This window comes from Megascapheus bottae, chromosome 3 (assembly GCF_031878675.1).
Source record: "Megascapheus bottae isolate mThoBot1 chromosome 3, mThoBot2.hap1, whole genome shotgun sequence".
Taxonomy (NCBI): domain Eukaryota; kingdom Metazoa; phylum Chordata; class Mammalia; order Rodentia; family Geomyidae; genus Megascapheus; species Megascapheus bottae.
In genome coordinates, this window is record NC_143511.1 from 80,495,042 (window position 1) to 80,514,999 (window position 19,958).

The 19,958-nt window shown below is 47.6% G+C and overlaps 1 protein-coding gene and 1 long non-coding RNA gene across 6 annotated transcripts in view; one reads left to right on the plus strand and one right to left on the minus strand.

The window, feature by feature from the left end:
• Ttll11 (tubulin tyrosine ligase like 11) overlaps positions 1–7,308 on the minus strand; it is a 231,151-nt gene extending 223,843 nt beyond the window's left edge. For 2 of the 3 annotated variants that reach the window (XM_090330567.1, XM_090330565.1), the window contains exon 1: positions 6,723–7,308. In XM_090330567.1, coding sequence (XP_090186693.1) covers positions 6,723–7,211 — 489 coding nt within the window. In that variant the 5' untranslated portion in view covers positions 7,212–7,308. The remainder of the gene's footprint in view (positions 1–6,722) is intronic. The other variant, XM_090330566.1, reaches the window with a different exon arrangement.
• A 189-nt stretch (positions 7,309–7,497) lies between these two features.
• On the plus strand, positions 7,498–19,221 carry LOC150065882 (uncharacterized). Of its 3 annotated transcripts, none has more exons than XR_016534993.1 (4): positions 7,498–7,599; positions 16,876–16,955; positions 18,460–18,534; positions 18,938–19,221. It is a non-coding gene; the product is annotated as an uncharacterized LOC150065882 (long non-coding RNA). The 3 variants fall into 3 exon arrangements; XR_016534994.1 differs by having other exon boundaries at positions 7,498–7,595; XR_016534992.1 differs by lacking the exon at positions 7,498–7,599 and adding an exon at positions 15,213–15,449 and having other exon boundaries at positions 18,938–19,220.
• Positions 19,222–19,958: the final 737 nt, after the last annotated feature.

The following is a 19,958-nucleotide window of genomic DNA, read 5'->3' on the forward strand; positions in this document are numbered from 1 at the left end:
TAAGTTTAATACTATGTTCCCCAAATGGGATATAAATTGCCAAGGCTATCACAGAAGCTAGAAGGGGAGGGAGAATTTTACTTCCATCTTTCATTTCATACTCTGCCTTCTGCCAGAAGGAATCTGAGACAGATTCAAACCACAGTCTCACATTCCACAGAAGAGTTATGTGGCTTGGGTGACTAAAATGACCCAAGAAAAGTGTCTCCTCAGAGGCAGCAGCCAGCCAGGGCTAGGAAAGCACAGGTGCCAAATAGGCCTCTGCCAGGCAGGATCCACTGCACTAGGTTTTATTCTAAGTCCTGTTTGCTGTATTGCAAGTGACTCCGCTGTCACTTGAGTCATTGGAGAGATAAGAAGTAGAAAATCATTAAAAACATACCTGCAGTGCACTGGTGGCTAGTGCCTGCAATCCTAGCTGCTTAGGGGGCTGAGAGCTGATGATTGTGGTTCAAAACCAGGCTAAAAAAATGGAGATGTGCTCAAGTGGCAGAGCACTAACCTTCCACACAAAAGCTAAGGGATAGCACCTAGGGTCTGAGTTCAAGTTCCAGGACCAGCAAACACACACACACACACACACACACACACACACACAGAGTCACGCCTGAAAAGAGACCTTGGAACAAAGCTGTTAGCCCTGACTTCTTTGTTACTTATTGTTGCCTACCTCAGCTTCCTCAGTTGCTATCTGGGAATGGTGATGATATTGGAGTGATCATGTAAAGATGACCATGATGACAATGATGCTAGAAGAACCCCCTGCCGGATGGTTTTTAGCAGAGAAATGGCAAAGAGGGAAGGTGGTGTGTGATTGTATACTGGCTCTAAACTAAGCTCCTGGATGGTCCTGTCACTTGTCTCCTGCAGGGCTTGTATCAGTCTCTCTTTAACCTGTTTCCTCATCTGTATATTGCAGGTGATAACAAGATCTACCTCAGAGAGTTGCTAGGAGCAGGAAAGAAAAACAATGTATAGTTAATGGTCAGTATAATTGTGTATACACCTGTGTGTATGCGTGCCAGTCCTGGGGCTTAATCTCAGGGCCTGGGAACCTGTCCCTGAGCTTTTTTTTGCTCAAGGCTAGCACTCTATCACTTGAGCAGTCCCTCCACTTCTGACTTTTTGGTGGTCAACTGGAGATAAGAACATCCCATGGACTTTCCTGACCAGGCTGGCTTTGAACCATGATCCTCAGATCTCAGCCTCTGAGTAGCTAGTATTATAGGCATGAGCTACTGGTGCCTGGCTTCAATATAATTTTTTTTTTGCCAGTCCTGGGCTTGAGCTCAGGGCCTGAGCACTGTCCTTGGACTTTCTCAAGGCTAGAGCTCCACCACTTGAGCCTCAGCACCACTTCTGGCTTTTTTCTATGTATGTGGTACCAAGGAATCGAACCTGGGTCTTCATGCATGCTAGGCAAGCACTTTAACCACTAGGCCAAACTCCCGGCCTCAATATAATTTTTAAGAAGCACAAAGCACTTAGTTCAAGACCTACCACTTAATGCTCAGTAAATAGTGACCTAATGTAATATGCAAGTAATCAGTAGCACCATATAGTAAATGTGCATGTTTTGAAGGATGACTGGATAAATTTCAGAAAATAACACATGGCTTGGAGTCTCTGAAACAAAGAGCTCATACTGAAATAGGTTTCAGAACAGAGTCTTACATAAACTATCACCAACAAAGATTCTATGATGAAATCTCTCATGCCCTCATTCGCATTAGCTGGTGTCCCTGGCGCCCCAGTCCTGTCTCTCCAGCCTACACAACACTCAGCCTCCCTCCCCCAGGAGGCAGCTTGACAAGCATGGCATATATTCTCTGTGGTGTCTTTCCTCCAAGGTTTTAATTAATGAGGGAAGAAAAGCTGCAGAAGAATACACAGGTACTGGGTGCCCGTGGCTCATGCCTGTAATCATAGCTACTCAGAAGTCTGAGATCTGAGGACCACCATTCAAAGCCAGCCTAGACAGAAAAATCCAAGACTCTTATCTCCAATTAATGAGCAAAATGCTGGAAATGGAGCTGAGGCTCAAGTGGAAGAAATCCAAGAGGCTCAAGTAGAAGAAATCCAGCCTTGAACAAAAAAGCTAAGGGTCAGTGCCTGAGCCCTGAGTTCAATCCTCAGCATTATATATATACATTCCATGCAGAGGTTAGGAGACATTCACACAATGGGAAAGCTAGACAGTTATGTGAGTAGGGCTGCTGTGAGCCAGGAACCATCCCTCTCTGTTTTGGTTAAACTTCAGTGGTGACTCTACTATTTGAGAATAATTCTATTCTTATTTCCATGCATCCAGAGATACCATCTGTGAAGTTTCCCTTTAAGAAACAAATCTAGCATTGTAGATTCAGTTGAATTACGTCTACCGGAAATGGATGTGACTAAAAACTAGATCAACAGAGAGTCAGCATGGGACTGAAGTAGAGTGGGCAAGAAGCTGGTCTATATATGGCCAGCGAGCTGTGGGCAAATGCAATCAGGAGTACAAGCTTCTTGGCCTGGCCTTCGATGTACTCCATGAGTACATCATCTCCATCTCTCTATGGGTTCCAGGTTCCCTAAACCACCAGCATCCCATCCTGCACTGGGCACCTGATCCACCCTCCCTGCCTTTGTTCCTGCTCTAAGTAAAATACTCTTTGCCCCAAAAGGACTGCGATTGTTTATCTGCTGGAGACTCCCAGAGAGCAGTGTTTTCATCCCTGTAGCTGCAGCCCCTCATCTGGCTCTGCCAAGAGGGCCACTGGGAAGCATGGGACAAGCACGGAACTGAAGCCTGGTGTCAGATGGAGGACTTTGGGTGTTATTTTCTCTTCTGTAAAATGGACACAATAAGGTGCTACTCTATTAGGTTGTTGGGAGACAATGATCTCTAAGCACTTGCAATAATCTGTTTTGTATAGTGAACAGGTTCATTTTATGGTGGTTAAATATACATGGAATGAAGAAAAGCAAAAATATTGTAAGAAAGATAAAAGGGGATGGAAAAGGATAAACAAGAATACTAGAGAGGTGAATCTGACCACAGGATATTATATGCGTTTGTGGAAATACCACAATAAGATCCCTTACATTGAACAATTAATGTGCACTAATAAAAATGAGAGATGGGAGAAAAGTGAAAATGTGGGCTGTGATGCCGGTAGCTGGCAAACCTCTGGACTCATGGGGCTGGCTCAGGGGTGCCTGCGTCATGGTGCTCCTTGGGGCTTCCACTCTAGTTGGTGTTCATGATCCTATTTTGTGTCCTTCTGTTTTGTGTTTTGAATCAGGGCTCTGCTATGTTGTTCAAGCTTACTCAAACTCATGATCTTCCTCCCTCGCCCTCCCAAGGGCTAGAATGACAGACACGAGCCATCATGCTTAGCTTTCCTGGGCTACCCACCTCCAGCGTCCAGCTGCAACTCTCAAGCCTGACGCAGTAGTAGCACAGCACACCATGACAGTAACACTGCTGCCTGATTCCTTGCACCCCGGCTCCAAGCAGAAGTTCTGCTTCAAGAAAGTCAGCAGTAGAAGTTAGACGTGATCTTGTAGGACATAGTTCCCCAAACATGCAGAAAGCACCATGTGCTGGGGGCTCAAGCCTATAGTCCCAGCTACTCAGGATGCCGACATCTAAGGGTCACAGTTTGAAGCCAGACCAGGCAGAAAAGTCCATGATTCTTATCTCCCATTGAGTACCAGAGTAACAGAAGTGGAGCTGTGGCTCCATGTGGTAGAACACCTAGCCTTGAGCACAAATGCTCAGAGACAGTATGTAGGCCCTGAGTTCAGGCCCCACAACCATCACCACCACCAACAAAAACCTAGGGAAATCTGAGGTCTAGAGGGGTCATGTGGCTGTACTTTGTTAGTTCTACGTTTATATATATGTTACTTGTCATGTAGTCAATTTGGACATGGGTACTAAGTCATAGATTAAAGTTGGAACTTGAAAACGTATCTAATTTGACCCATTTAAGACTTCAGGATGACATATGAGCTCTGCTACAATATTTCATCACTCATTTCATGGATATTTCTTGAATACCTATGATGTGCCTTGGATTCGGGAGACAAGTCAAGTTCCAGCCCAGCTCTCAGGACCTCGGAGACTAAGGGGAATGCTGGCATTAAATAAATCATCATATATCTAATAGTAAAGTCTCACCACTGTGAATAGATTATGTTCAAATATGCTAGAATGAACACCTCCAACTACATAGTCGGGGTGGAGAGAAACTTCACACATCAGGGCCCCGGAAACTGCCAACCCTACAGAGCTCACTGGTCTGGGTCTCATGAAAGCTGACAGTGGGCAACACTGAATTTATCAGTTCTACCCCACAGTACAGATAAGCAAACTGAGGTCTGAAGAATTTAACTCCCTGGCTCCCAAGTCACACACCTCATAGATAGAATAACCTTAAAGTTCTACTGTAGCTCACACAGGCCTCCTTCCAAGTGAAAGCCCAACCCAGAATGTGGCAGATGATCTGACCCCCTGCTCACTTCTGTAGCCTCATCTCTTACTAGTCTGTGCAAGTCCCAAATGTCACTCCTTCTATCAGGGACTGAAGTCTATGTCCCCAAATAACTCTGGCCCATTTTCAGCACTCAGGACTCAGATGGGGTTTATATGATCCAGGAAGCCCTGCTGGAGGTAGCCTCCTGTGTTCTGACACCTTCACAGAGAGAGAGAGAGAGAGAAAACACTCATCACATAATGTCTTCATCCATTCAACAAATATTTATTGAGCAACTTCCATAAGCCAAGCACTAGCAGGTGCACTGCACTGCAGTCACACACAAAGCCCCTGCCCTCATGGAGCTTCCATTCTCGGGGAGAATAATGAACAAACAATACAGGATACAACGTCGACGCGTTTAGTGCTATGAAAAAAAAATAAAAACAGCAAGGACTGGAGACTGGTGGGGAGGTCACTCAGGACTCTCTAAGGAGATGACATTTGGTTAGAAATCTGAAGAAGTAATAGGGTAAAAGCCATGCAAACAACTAGAAAATGAGAATTTTAGGAAGCAGCAGCCTTATGATTAGTACCACTGTTTGCTTGTGTTTATTCTCTACTGACTTGTGAGGTCTATGAGGGCACGGGTTCATCTTAAATACGATTCCCATAGCCTAGTAATAGACATAGTACCACCATAGTGGACATACACGAACGAATGAATGAATGAATGAGCCTTGGCTGAGCTGACTGAGTCTATCTGGCCTACCAAGATGTAGCCTGCTTTGTGTCTCTCTTCCCACAGGGTCAGGCTGAACACAGGCCTTCTTGGGCCAGCTCCCTCGCCTAACTCTGTGGCTGGTTTCTGACTCCAGAATTAGGACTACAGCACTGACACACTCCAATTCATCTTTCTGGCCATCATATCTCTTCCTTGGACTATAATCTTGTCTAGAAGTGTCCAGATTTGGAACTGAGACCCTTACCTTGCCTAGCCCAGTTTTCTCAGGCATTAACCTTCCGTCTTGAATCACACGCACCCAAGATTAAGGTCCCTGATATCTGAGTCAGACTTCCTCCGAAGCTAACTACTCTTGGAAATCCTACCTGCACGATCCTCAACTTCTCTCCCGACCAAGTAACTCTTCCTTGAGTAGGACATTAACTCTCGAACCACATAAATCCTTTCTGTAACCATCTCTGTGCAGGTTCTAATTTCATGAAGTCATTATCGAATGCCTATGATACCCAGGCCCAAGGCTAAGTACCTGGGACTAAGTACCCAGACCCAAGGCTAAGTACCTAGGTCCACAGGTTGTCTGCTGCAGACTTCTCTTACTTTCAGCAGACCACCAGGTCAGTCTCCAGACCTCTGACTATCCTAACTCAAAATCCTGAAAGCACATGAAATAGTGTCCTATATTGCTGAAATGAATGGCTTTATTCATTTAACTGCAACAGAAACCTCTGGAAATCACTGGTGCTTCACCTCAGATTCCAACAAGACTAAAATTAGCTCAAGGATGAGCAACTCAACCATTAATCACCCTTCCATCCACCACTTACCGACACCTGCTATATGCCAAGCCCTGAATCATAAAACAAATGCCTGCACTGATGGTGGCAATAGCTGCTGGTGATGGTGGTGATAATGGTGATGGTGTGGAAGGTGGATTTATATTAAAAAAAAAAAAGGTAGAAGCCTGTTGAATGTGTGTGCTCTGCAATAGTCGGAAAGTTTTTTGATACTATAACAAAATGATATGGTAGGTATTATTGGCATCAGAGAGGACAGAGGACCAAAGAGGGAAGGCAGCTTGCTCTAGATGGGTCTGCTCGATAGCTGGGCTCCGTGAGATCCCTCTGTCTGCCTCCCCAAAACCAGCTGTTAAGTTGCCCAAGAGTTAGACTGCAAGCGCTGAACAGATAACCAAGAGAAGAGCGTCTAGCCCCTGAAACTCAAAGGTGGTGCGGACAGGCAGGCAAGACAGGCAGGCAGGCAGGCAGACAGAGACAGACAGACAGACAGACAGACAGACAATCAAACAGGAGGAGCAGGTGAGTGCTGGGGGCTGAAAACAGACAAGAGTTGGAGCCTGAGGAGGGAGTGGGCAGCTGGGCCAGAGTGGCTCTGAGGGCCAGGCCTGGCAGGGCGGCTGACCAGCCGGCGTGGCGCGGTGGCCGGCCGGCCAGGTCCTCGAGGTCGTCCTGTCCACCCCCCCGGGGGCGCCCCGCGGCGGGGGCCGGGCCTCTCACCTCCTTCCACCTGAGCTGGCGGATGCTGATCTTCAGGGCTTCCAGCGAGGTCTTGGCCTTGGAGCTGTCCACGGTGACGGACCGCTGCCAGCCGCCGTCGTCGACCCGGCGGCCGGAGCCCCGCTTGCAGCCGCGGCCTTTGCCCCGGGGCTTGCCCTGCTGGCCGAGGCCTCGCGTCGGCGTCCGCGCCGCGGCCGGCTGCGCCTTGGTCGGGAGCAGCGCGGGAGGCAGCCGCGGGGGCACGCGGGCGTCGCCCTCCTCGGCCGCGCGGGGCCGCGCCGGGGCCCCGGCCCTGGCCGCCTCCTCCTCCTCCTTCTCCGCCGCCTCCGCCTTGAGCTCCGGCTCCCCGGCCGCGCCCGCGTCCACGCTGACCTGCGCCAGCGCCGCCAGCGCCCTGGCCTCCGACTCCCGCCGGGCCGCGGCCACCGCCTCCACCTCCCACCGCGCCGCCAGCTCCCGCTCGCAGCTGCCTCGTCTTATGGCGCTCATGGCCGGTGCCAGTGCCTCTGCCGCCGCCGCCACCACCACCGCTGCTCCGCCGGCCCGGCCCGAGACCCACTGGCCGCCGTCGCCGCCGCCGCCGCTGCCGCCGCCGCCACGCACTCCCCGCCCGAGCCCGTTGCCATGATCGCCCCGGCTCCCAGTGACAGCGACAGTCGGCGCCTCAGACGGGGCCCGGGAAGGGACAAACGCCGGACGGAGCCGCTGCGACCTCATAGGCGGCGGGCGCTCACGTGACCGGGCCTGTCACAGAGGCGGCGGCGGCCATCTTGGAAGTGGGCCAGGCGCTGCGCGGGCCCGCCCACCCAGGAAGGCGGCTCGACCAGAAAGGCGGGGCTCGAACGCAGGGCCGAGGGCGCTCCGGGTTCCCTGGTAGGTTGGAGATGGGAGTCTCACGGGGGGGGGGGGGGGGGGGGGAGGGGATTTCTCTGCCCGGGCTGGCCTCGAACTGCGGTCCTCACCTGTCAGAGGAGGAGCTAGGCTCCCACGCCTGAGCCAGCAGCGCCGGCCGCCCCTTCCCGCCGTCCAGCAGTGTGGTGATGATGGCTGTCTGTTGGGTGCTGGGGTGGGGGGGGGGCCCTGGGAGGCAGCGGCAGGCGTGTGGGTGGGACAGGGGCTGGGGGCGGCTCTGGGCCCAGAGCAGGGCCCAGGCCTTCCTCTGTCCCGTGGAGAAGCCTTCCAGCCTCCCAGTGGCATCAAGGACATCAAAACCCCCGTTTTGTGGTGTTCTCACTGTTACTGTACTGTCAGATAAGAAAACTTAGTGCTTTGACAAATCAAACCTTTTCTTTTTCTACGTGGCAACGCCAACTTGTAGTTCTAGGGAAAATAGTAAACCAAAAAAAATGTGTTGTTTTTTTTTCTCCTCTTTGGACTATTGAGTTCTTTGGAGTCGAGGACTCGTTTTCTTCTTTGAATGTCTCCTGGCTTCCAGTTCCTTTCTTCTCAGCACCTGTTCAATTGATGGGTGAACTTGTAACAAGCCAGGATTCTGCCTCAGTCCACTAGTTGCTAATACACTGTAATTCTAGGGATGGTCAGGATTTGTAAGATTAAGAATGACCAGTTAGGCACACCAAATGGTTCTGTAGCCAGCTACAAAATATTATTTTGTGATCCCTAAAAACATCCACTTTTCTATCATTTTGAGTATTTGGAATGTTTATTCAAATCAAGTTTTCTGTCTAAATATCACCGTGAGGTCTCACACTAAGGGAAGTCTCTCAAAGCTCACTGAACTTGTTTCTACCTCTCAGGAAGAAAAAGAACAAAATGACTTCTCATAAAGAACTTAGGTTTTTTTTTTTAAGTCTTGAATCTGCTCTTAATGAAAGTTTACTGCTTTAACTATTCTTATTGCACAGTTCTGTGGTTTTCAATATAATCACACAGTTGCACAAATACCACCACCACTCACGTTCAGAACTTCTATTTCTCATGCTGAAATGTGTCCATGAAATAAGAACACCCAGCTAACGCTACCCTCATTCCAGCTCCTGGAAACCACTGCTCTATGTTCTTCCTTGATGAATTTCTTCTCTAAGTACCTCAGCTAACTGTCATTTACTTTAATTTCTTCTAACTTCTCTGATGTTCTAGAAGATGTCAGAATTCCACTCCTGTTGAAGGCTACTATTCTATTGTAGTCAAACACCCTATTCTCTGTATCCATCTGCCCTGGGAGATTTGAGTTGTCTAAGCCTCTTAGCTATTGTGAAGGACGCTGTCATTAACATTGTTGCAGGTACATCTTGAGCCTCTGCCTTGAGATTGTTGTGCATTTTTTTTTTAAAAAAAAGCTAATTCAAAGAGGGGGCTCTCCTCTTTCGCTGGAAGGACCCACATTTGTCTTGCTTTGCTCATATTTTAAGCAAATGGAATGGCAAAGAACAGTGCAGACTGATCACAGTGCTTGTGACTGCCCGAGTGAATGTCGTGAAAGGAACACAAAAGTTGTAGAAGGAAGAGGCTCCTCTTCCCCTCCTGTCTTTATAGGAATCTTGTTGCTGGACTTGGTCCAGGATCTCATTTGGTGAATGGTCCTTAAGAGGCCCAGGCCTCCTTTGAAGCAGCACTGGGGACTCTCTTCCTTAGACCACCACATGACAGGAAGTGCAGTGTCTTTTTATGTCTGGTCATCTGACACACCAGCGAGCCCGGAGCGCTTATTTAGAATACAGGCTTCTGAACCCCAAACCAGACATAGATGCAAAAAAAAAAATCATCATCATCATCGTCTAGGAGTCCAAACATTAAAGGAGTTCCTCTGTGGATGCTGAGGCCGCCAGGATCAAAGTTCCACCTAGGAATTCTACTTCAAGCCTCCCAGGAACCTTTGGAGCTGTCCATGGTACCAAAAAGAAGCCCTCACTGACCCCTCCTAATCACCCTTCTTCACCCTCCTCCCCAAATGCTCTCCTTCCTCCTGGTGTCCTTGGCTTAAGTCAATGGCATCATCTTCACTCAGCCAAATTTAATCCTTCTCCCTGGCTTCATAAAAACAGATTGTCACCTAGTTCTGTACCTTTTACATGGAAACACAGCTCTGCTCGCTCTCCTCTTACCCTCTCCTCTTATTACAGGTCTTACAGGCCTCTCTTCCTTCAGTCTCTACCATATCCACATCCACTTTCCACTTTAAGCCAGACTTTTCACCTGCTGTCTTAAAATTCCCCGCAACTTCCTACCATCTCTTCAGCCCAGCCATGCTAATTGTCCTAAGAAACCCTTCCTGATTGCTCTTCCTGACCTTGCCCCACTTCTCTGTCTCTGTACCTTTGTTCACACTGTTCTCTCTGCCTACACTTACCCTTCTGCCGTGTATCTGCCAACAAAACTTGAGCTCATCTTGGGTGTCTTCTCACATGAGTATTTCTCAGTACCCTCTGGCAGAAATACCTATACTCTCTACACTTCTCCTGTTATAAGTAATAACCTTTCACCATGATCTGTCACGCTGTGTAGAAACTGTCTCTGCCTTCCTCATGAGTCTGAGCAAGAGGAAATTTGGTCTGATTTATCTTTATCCCCACCCATCTGTGGTAGCCAGAGCACAGGAGTTCCCCCCCAAAGCCAAATGAATGAATGCATTGATTAATGAAATATTTTCAGCTTAATATTTACCAAGACTTTGAAGACTCTCTCACATAGTCATTTTGACATTATGTCCAAAGACTTCTTCTCCCTCACGGTCTTTGCCAATGCCTTTCCCTCTGTCTGGAATATTTTTGCCCTCTACCTCTTTGACGTCTCTTTCAGTGTTCAGTGATCTCTGATCACTATATAAATTGGACTCCATCAGATGAAATAATGATCAAGAGAGGAAAATGATGAAACATTAAATATTAGAAGCCAAGAGTAAAAAGGGAAAAATTTACTTAGAAGTCCAAGGAATGAGCAGTTTTCTGTGCATTAGGAAGACAGACCAGCCTGTGCATAAAGCACGGGCTTTAAGAAGATAGAGGAGAAATAGGGCCATCATGGAGTGGTGTGCCAGAAGCTGTGGGCAGAGCTGCTATAGTCATAGCAGGAAGCTGGAAGGTGTGTAGGGTGAGAGGAAATCCAATGAAGGCTCACAAATGAGGGGAACGGTCCACTAGGCCCTGCCCCTGAAGGCTTGGTCCATCTATCAAGTGGGGATGCTTTTACCTTCTGGCTCAAAGGCTCCCAGAGTTAGCGGACGTTCTGTACTGAGAAGGAGGGGACACAAGGAAAAGGCACATCACAGGTGGATACAAGGAGGCCATCCGTCTCTTCATGGTGGTAGGAGAGACCCGGAAGGGTTGAAAGACAAGCCTTGAAGAAAGGAAGAGGACAGAGAAATCCCATGTGAGCTCAAATGCAGGGCTTTAGACACAACAGTGGGCATCCTGAAACTTCTCTTTTAGGGAAACCCTAAAATGTGTCCATAGAAAATCTCACCCAAGCTACATGCCATGGCTCACACCTGTAATCCTAGCTACTCTGGAGGCTGAGATCCAAGGATCATGGTTCAAAGCCAGTCCAGGCACTAAAGACTGTAAGACTCTTATCTCCAATTAACCACTAGAAAATCAGAAGTGGGGCTGTGGCTCCAAGGGTAGGGTGGTAGCCTTGAGCTGAAGAGCTCAGAGACAATGCCCAGGCCCAGAGTCCAAGCCCCACAACCGACCCCCCCTCCAAAAAAGGAAAGAAAATGTGCCCCTGAAATGGGGGCTCCTCCAAGAGAAGCATATGGTGGATACTGAGTAGCAAAAACCAGGCAGGGATGGAGACTAGGATTATAGTCACCCCATACACAAGACAGCACAGGAAGCTTTCCTCTCCTCTACCACCATACCCCCCACCCCCAACACTCACCACAGCCTAGAGCAAGACTTTTATGTATTTCTTGTTTGTCTCATCCACCAGAGTATAGGTGTCAAGGATAAAGAATGTGCTGTTCTTGAGGAATGCCCCCTCCCAGTGCCTAAGTTCAGTGCCTGGCAAAGAGTAGGCACTCAATAATTGTTTTCTGAATGAATCAGTGAAAAAAATCAGATTCTTAACAGCAAGGAAACAGGCAAATTATGGCAAAATGCTAATCCCTGCCAGCTTTAGCCACTGAGGAAAATGGTAGTGATGTCATGCAAAGGGAACTGGCGCAAGCATGGTAATTACATTGCTCAGAAACAGCTCTGCATAAACAGGGCCTGGAAGAATATAGAGATAAATGAGAACAGCTGTGGTGCTGGGAACCCGGGGGATGAGATCTTTCTTGAATTTGTCCTCACCATTTTGGCACACTGTAGCAAGCATGTGTCTCTTCAGATCCTTGAGCCCAGAAATCTGTCCCAGTTCCAAAGTTACAAGTTGTGATTGCTAAGAAGACCTTCTGCAGTAGGCATAATGGACGAAACATTTTGCCTACTGTGTGATCTCTTATCTTCACCACACCTGAGGGGTGAGTGCCTTTATGAATCATATCTACAGATAAGAAAATGGCTGCTCAGCCAAGTCACTTTCCCAAGCCACACAGCAAAGGCAAAGACAAAAATCTAACTCAGGGTGATATGTTGTTGCACCCTGATTCCCAACACCCGCTCCCCTACACACTAAACCCTTTTCCACAAAAATATACTGCAGGTGATTAAATATAATTAAGTCCAGATATATGTCTGTATTTAAATATATACATACACATCAGGCCCCGTCTATGAGAAATATTACACTCAGAGAAAAATCACTGGGAGCAAATATGCTTCAATAGGAATAGTTATTATTTTAGGGGCTCACACTAAGGTGTTTTACTTTATTTTCTGTTTTTCACATTTCTATAGTGCACATGTGATTGCTCTATGGACTGGAAGATCTCTATCTACAGCTCACCTTAGCTGTTGTCAGATCACTTTTGTAGCCAGTCTGTATCCAACTCTACCCAGAAAGGCCAGCCAGGGAAAGCCTTTGCGCACATTTCTGCCTTGTTAGTGTCAATATCAACCACCAGGTGGAGCCCAAGGTCCAGTTTTGAAGTGTTGAATCCAGTGGTGGGTGCATAGACACAGAGCCATTGCAATAATGTCTAACAATGAACAGCTCCCACCTGATTTTATACACACACACACACACACACACACACACACACACACACACACACACACACAAACGCACGCACGCGAGCACGCACGCACGTGCACTTTTTTGGGCTTTCCATATTATTCCTTCTGCCTGGCACCTCTCCCCATCAGGTCTCATTTGACCTCTTGCCTACTCAATTTGCCCTTGAGGAAAGGCCCATATTACAAGGACATTTGGCCTCTAGGAACAGTATTGTTTTAAAATAAATTTTAGGTGACTTCACGTTTTAAGAACCCTTCCTGGACTTTATCCTCTTGTGAGGAAGGCATCAGAAATATTTCTAACATAGCAAAGAACACAAGTTCAGGTTGGGGTGGGGGGCAAACCTGCTTCATGGCAGGGGCTTGAAAAAAATCCATGTGATATTTGTACAGTGATATCTGCACCTCATCCCAGCCCTACCATCGTACATGCGTGCTGTGAATAGGGGTTGAAAAACTCTACACATTAAAAATAGGAAATGTAAGGTATACAATGATCTTTAATAAAGCTGTTAACAGAAAATTAAGGGGCAGGGAGTTGACCTACTGGTAGAATGCTTGCCTAGCATGCATGAAGACCTGGGTTTGATTCCTTGGTACCACTACATAGAAAAAAGCTGGAAGTGGTGTTGAGGCTTAAGTGGTAGAGTTCTAACCTTGAGAAAGTCCAAGGACAGTGCTCAGGTCCCAAGCTCAAGCCCAGGACTGGAAGAGAGAGAGAGAGAGGGAGAGAGAAAGAGAGAGAGAGAGGAGAGGAAGAAAGAAAGAAAATTAAAAATCAATGGGCCAGATTTGCTGACTCCTGTGAAGTCATCAGTCCTTTTGAGTTGGAATACATACTCTGATTTTTTTTAATGGCTTTCCGATCTCCCCATATTTCCCTCATCTGAGAAGCAGACCTATAATCGCATCTATCTCAGAATGTTATGAGTGTTGTGAAGTGCCTAGCCTTGGGTGCTCAATAAATACATGTGGGCTATTGTCATTCCCATGTAGAGATGAGGAAACTGAGGCTGGCTGGGACAGAGGAGGGATCCCCACCCAGAGCATCACAGTTGACTAAACAGTTGAAGTGGAATCAGGCTGGTGGTGCTAAGCGTACATGTTCTTTTTATCCTTCTCTTCTAGCATTTTGGTCAACTCCTGAGAGATGTGGCCTGGCCCTGTACCTCCTGGGTATCTATTCCCCTCTGCTAATCACAGCTCTTCTATTACTGCTATCCTATTTCAAACATCAGTGAAGTCTTGGTGTCGACATGTTGGGACATGTTCAGGGTCCAGTGTCCCATGCATCCCTGTGCCAAGGATGGATTCTTCCTTGCTGGGCTCCCATTTCTGATCGAGGAAGTGGGGGTGGGGGGAGGGTTGCACTCCACTCACAGGTAATAGCACAACATCCAGGCTTGTGTTACTCGACAACATGAGACTATCTCAGCTTCTCTGAGCACTCTGGGAAGACAGAGAATAAACACCAAATTTCAGATCACTTTTCTGAAAAGGTCAAGAGAAATTGAAAGCCTCTGCACTTTCCTAACAACTGGTTTCTCTCTTGGAGAGCTGTCGGGGTTTAAAAATATTTGATAAAGCAATCATCTGTAGGCAATCAAGAGAACGCATCACCCAGGTCAAGAAGTAGGGGCTGTTGAAATGTATCAGTGGATTTGTGCTAGAGAGGGGGAAACACCCCCCCACACACACCACCATCACCACCGCTAATTACTCAGTATTAGCTTAACTTTGGAAAGCAAGTTTTAAAATAAAAATAAATCTCAAATATTCCCAAGTGATCTAATCTGAGATACCCTTTTGCTTCCCAGTTTATAAGGGGTGAGTTGAAGGATGGAATTTTATTCCAATTTTGAATACCTGACCACACATCACACACATGCACACCACAACCAATTAGCCACCATGACCCATATTGGATTCTGCTAGAATTGACAACATGGATGTGATAGTTTGAAGAATGTCTTGCCAGTTCCCTAAAAGATTGGTTATAAAAACACAACAGATGGTCTCTTGTGTTGAACTTGAATGTATGTGTTAGTCAGGGCAGGCTATTTTATGCTGCAGTGATAAAGAGCTCAAAGTCTCGGAGATTTAATAGAAATCTACTTCTCTGTCACACTACACATCCAGGATAGGGCACTATATGTGCAGCAACCACCCAAGGCCACAGGCTAGCAGAAACTCCATGTCAATATGACTACCTTGCATGTGAAAAAGCCAACACAATGAAGTATACACTGACTTTATTTCCCTAGATCTGAGGATTGAACCCCAGGCCTGGCTCAGTCCAGGAACCAATCATGAAAGAACAGTAGTATAGGACCCAGGGACCTGTGCCGCATTCGCACACACCTGAAGTGAGAGCAGACCGCTTGGCCAATGAGTAGTTGGGTATATGGTGGGGACATGGAATAAACATGGCATTATAAGCTTATAAGTGACCCAGATGTGAAAATATGATAACAGATGGAGAGACGTGAGGCCTGGAGCTGTGTGCAGTGGTAGAGCAAGGCCTCAGACCCATCTTCAGCACAAGAAGAAAAGAGGAAGAGGAAGAGGAAGGAACAGCACAAGAAGAAAAGAAAGAGGAAGAGGAAGGAAAGGCGGGAAAAGAAGATACAGGGTGACAAGAAACTTAAAGGTCATTTAGACCATGCCCTGAAGCAGACATAGGAAAAGAGAGAGTGAGACAAGGAAAGGACAGATAGGAAGTGGAGAAGTAGCAGTGGCCTATTTCTTGAGGGAATTTTCTGATTTCTTTTTTTTTTTTTTTTTTTTTTTTGCCAGTGCTCAGGGCATGAGCACTATCCTTGGACTTTCTCAAGGCTAGAGCTCTGCCACTTGAGCCTCAGCACCACTTCCAGCTTTTTTCTATGTATGTGGTACCAAGGAATCAAACCCAGATCTTCATGCATACTAGGCAAACATTCTACTACTAGGTCAAACTCCCGGCCCATTCTCTTTTTTTTTAGTAGAAAACAAAGGACAGCATTCCCCATTCCATTGTCAGTGATATCAGGTGCTCCTTGAGAGAAGACTCTTCCCACATACCCACCCTCCTAAGGGGTAAAAGAAAGTGACATCCAACACAGAAAGGTGGAGACTGGGTGCCCCCCGCTTTAGACCCAGCCTTGGTAGATGAAGCAAGGCCCTTTGGGAGCCGAGTAGGGTCAGGTCCCACTTGAAACTGCCTTGGACCCAACTTGCTCTTGACCTGCTGGGTCACATGGATACTGGGTTGTAGGCAGGAACATTTTTGAAGAAGGAAATGTGATCATGGATTACAGTTCTCTGACAACTCCAATGACCATACCACATCTTCAGTCATGGCCATGCAACTTGGTTTGGCCAATGGAGCTTTTTGACATAAACAAAGATCTAAAAAAGCTGTCACACTCTCAGACATGTCCTTCTGAAATGTTCCCTATAGGAATCCAGCTTTACTCAGGTGCAACTGCAGAACGATATATGGTAGCTTGGATAAGTCTCTCCAGAATGAGACATTCTGGCCTCATCCAAGTTCCCAGTCAAATGCTATCACATAAGCAACCTCATGACACAGAGCAGAACTGGTTGGCAGAGTCTGTCAACTCCCAGAAGCAACAGAAATAATAACCTTCCATTGCCTTACAAGTGACTGTGCTTCAAGGCCATCTGCTGGGCATCAGTAAATAAGTGGTACCATAATTCCTTTTCAGTCAAGAAAAATAGCAATGCAAGGAAAGGCACACAAGCTTGCAGCTGGATAGGGCCCTCCATGAGCCTTGGGTTTAATCACACTATGAGACATCCTTCATTCCTGCTCCTGTGCCTAGCTCTGCCCTGAGCACTCCATGAAAAGAATTGGAAAGAATCCTAAAGTAGGGAATAGCCATAAATGACATCTGAACTTAAGTGCTAGAATATCCATGGAGAGTGGTCCAGTTGGGCCTCTTGGCTAGGGTGACTATCTTTTGGGGGGCAAGGGGCCTGACTCAGGGCCTGGACACTGTCCCTAAGCTTCTTTTGCTCAAGGCTAGCACTCTACCACTTGAGCCACAGTGCCACTTCCTGCTTTTTCTGTTTAGGTGGTACTAAAGAATGGAACCCAGGACTTCATGCATGCTCGGCAAGCACTCTACCACTGAGCCACATTCCCAGCGGCCGGGTGACTATTAAACCATATTCACTGGGCAGAGGGGATGGAATATGGGGGAGGGGGGAGTCCCAGGCATTGGGAACAGCATGAACAAGACACAAGTGTGAATCAGCTTGGTGCAGTGAGCCGCCTACAAGAGCTGTGTTATGGCTGGAACATCTATATATAGCCGAGTGTGCAGAGAGGAGGTGGAGGAAGCAGGCAGGGCCTAGTTATTTAGGGTCTTGTAAACCAGGCATAGAGGTGGGGAGAATGCATACCATCCGAATCTCAGTGGGAAAGAGAGGGCTTGGCTGGGACTACACTGAAATGATCCTGTCCCTCTGGCTTTTAGAGCAGAGACAGAATTAGAAGGGCTGAGAGACTGAAGGCAGCTGCAAAAGCCTGCACTATACATTCATTCCATCCCTCATTCACTCATTCAACACACTTTCACTGGCCACTTAAGTACCATGCATTGTTCTGTTGAGCACCGTGGCTGACAGTGAGGATGGAAAGTGGTGGTCTAGAGAAGTCTGGGTGGGGGGGTCCCCAGCTGTGATCACCCCTCTGAGGGATAGATGGGGGTATCATTTGCTAAAGTGGGACCTGAAGGAGACTTTGGAGGCCAATGGTGAGATCGGTTGTGGATATAATTGAGTTTGAGATAGGTGAAAACCAGCACACACTTCCAGCTATGTTGAGACGATAAGTCTGGAAGCGAAAATCCTTGCCTTTCACTGTTCCTGCTGCAATTTCCTCACCCCATTGAGTGGTGGGGGAGAGGAGATTATAAGAAAGGATGTCAGGGGTGGGTTGAGGGATAGGGGAATTGTCCTAGTGATCTGGGAATCCCTGTGATCCCTGTGAGAATTTGCTGTTCAGACGCAGGCTGGGAGAGGGGACAGTAGGTGTGAGGAATGTGGAGGGAGGGAGGTAGAGGGGCTTCCATGTCTGTGAATCTCCAAAGGCTGCCTGGAGAAAGTGGGGTGGATGACTTTCTAGCCCATTTTCTGTTTGCAAAATGAGATCCACGAGGGAGTAGAGGTGTGGCTCAGGTAGTAGAATACCAGTTTTGAGGGGAAAAGCTAAGCAAGAGTGCAGGACCCAGTGTATGCACACATGTGCATGCACACATGTGTATGCATGTATATATGTGCACATGCACACACACACACACACACACACACACACACACACACACACACACACACACACACAAGAGGATTAAGACAGGCAATCCAGATCAAATTCTTGGCAAGAGGCCAAGCCAGTGACACCACATGACTGATATATTTGGTTTTATTAGCTTCGTAGAGCCAGGAAGCAGACATGGTAGGAGCTGGGTTAGAGGGATCTGGGGAAGGGAGATGGCCCAGAAAAGAGGAGCCTGAGAAAAATGTCACCTCCAGGGACAGGCAGTGGCCTCCCAGAAGACCTCTACCAACTCCGACCCTACCCTAACCCTGACACCTATTCATAGTCCAAAACTGCCACTACCAGCTCATGACCAGGCCATGGCTCTCCTTTGCAGGGAGCCAGCACTGCTAATTGGAAAGCCAAGAGACATGAGGCCATTGTCAAAAGGAGGGACATGTGGATACCCCAGGTAGGTGGGAGGAGGGAGCCAGCGTGGGCACCTTGAGAGCAGGAGGGCAATCAGTCTCTTCTGGTCTAGCCGTGGGCTTTCCTCAGGCAGTCCACTCATCAATAGTGTAGAAAAGTGTAGAGCAGATGAGTCTCCACACACTGGCCCCTCTGCAGAGGCTGAACACCCAAGTAGAATTAGATTGGCCAGGTCAGCCATACGCCACTACCACCACTATCTCAAGACACAACCTTTCCAAAAGAAACTAATAACAAACTTAAAAAAAAAACTCCCAAATCTGATTCTCCAACTAGCAGGCATGGCATTGGTTATATCCTGGGGACATGGTACTACAATATCTTTGTGATTGTTGTTCTTAATGTACTATGTGAAGCTATTTCTTTTCTCTTCTTTTCCCCTTAAGGCTTATCTCATGCTGTTACTGTACCTGACTTTGGTACCTGGTATTTTGTATATACATTTATTTGTTCGTTTGAAAAAGGAAAGGTAAGAGAAAAGTAAGATAAGTTGGAGGGAAAGTGGGAGAAAAACATGGGAAGGGGTAACAATGGTCAAGAAATAATGTACCCACTACCTGATGAATGTAACTGTAACCCCTCTGTACATCAGCCCAACAATAAAAAGAAAAGACAGACTTAAGTCAGCACCTTTCTATCACGGGCCTGTTAGTCTCCCCGGGTAAAGGGAGGGCTGTGAGAGGACCTTGCCTCTCCTCCCTATCATATGTCTGTCCATGCCTCTGCCCTCCTTCTTTACTGCTTCCAGCCAGAGGGTTCACTGTGTTTGGAGACTGTTCTTGTTTGAATAGGAAATGTGGTCCGCACAGTGTCATCCTCATTTGATCCCCAGCGAAGGGCACTGTATTTGGGAAGTTCTGGAAACTAGAAGGTGGGCCCTCGTTGAAGGAAGTGGGTCAGCAGGGCTGTGGGGATGCTTTTGAATACTATATCAGATCTGGAGTCTCTTCCTCTCTGCTTCTCTCCACCATGAGAGCAGCCTCCTCCTCCGCGTATTTCCAGTGAATTGTCTTAGATGCGAATCCACTGAGTCCCTGCTGCTCTTCAGATTGAGGAGCGAGCCCTGGACTCCACGGTAGATCTCACAGCACCTGGTTTTGCTCGGGGTTCTCATCACACTTCAGCGTCAGCCCCCTCATTGGTCTGAGAGTGAGCTCCATGCAAACAGAGTACCATCCTCTAAGCCCAACACTGTGCCTGGCTTGCAGGAAACACAGATGAGCTGAGAACACAGGTGCAGCCTTCCCAGAGTGCAGAGACGGAGAGAGGAAGGGAGGGAGAAGACATGCTTAAATGAAGCCCAAGGCTTCACAGAGTCCATACCAAGACAGCCAAGGTGAGAAGGGAACAGGCCAGAGCAGAGGGTGTAGGCCCAGTTGCTGTCCTCAGTGGACAGGCAAAGATCCC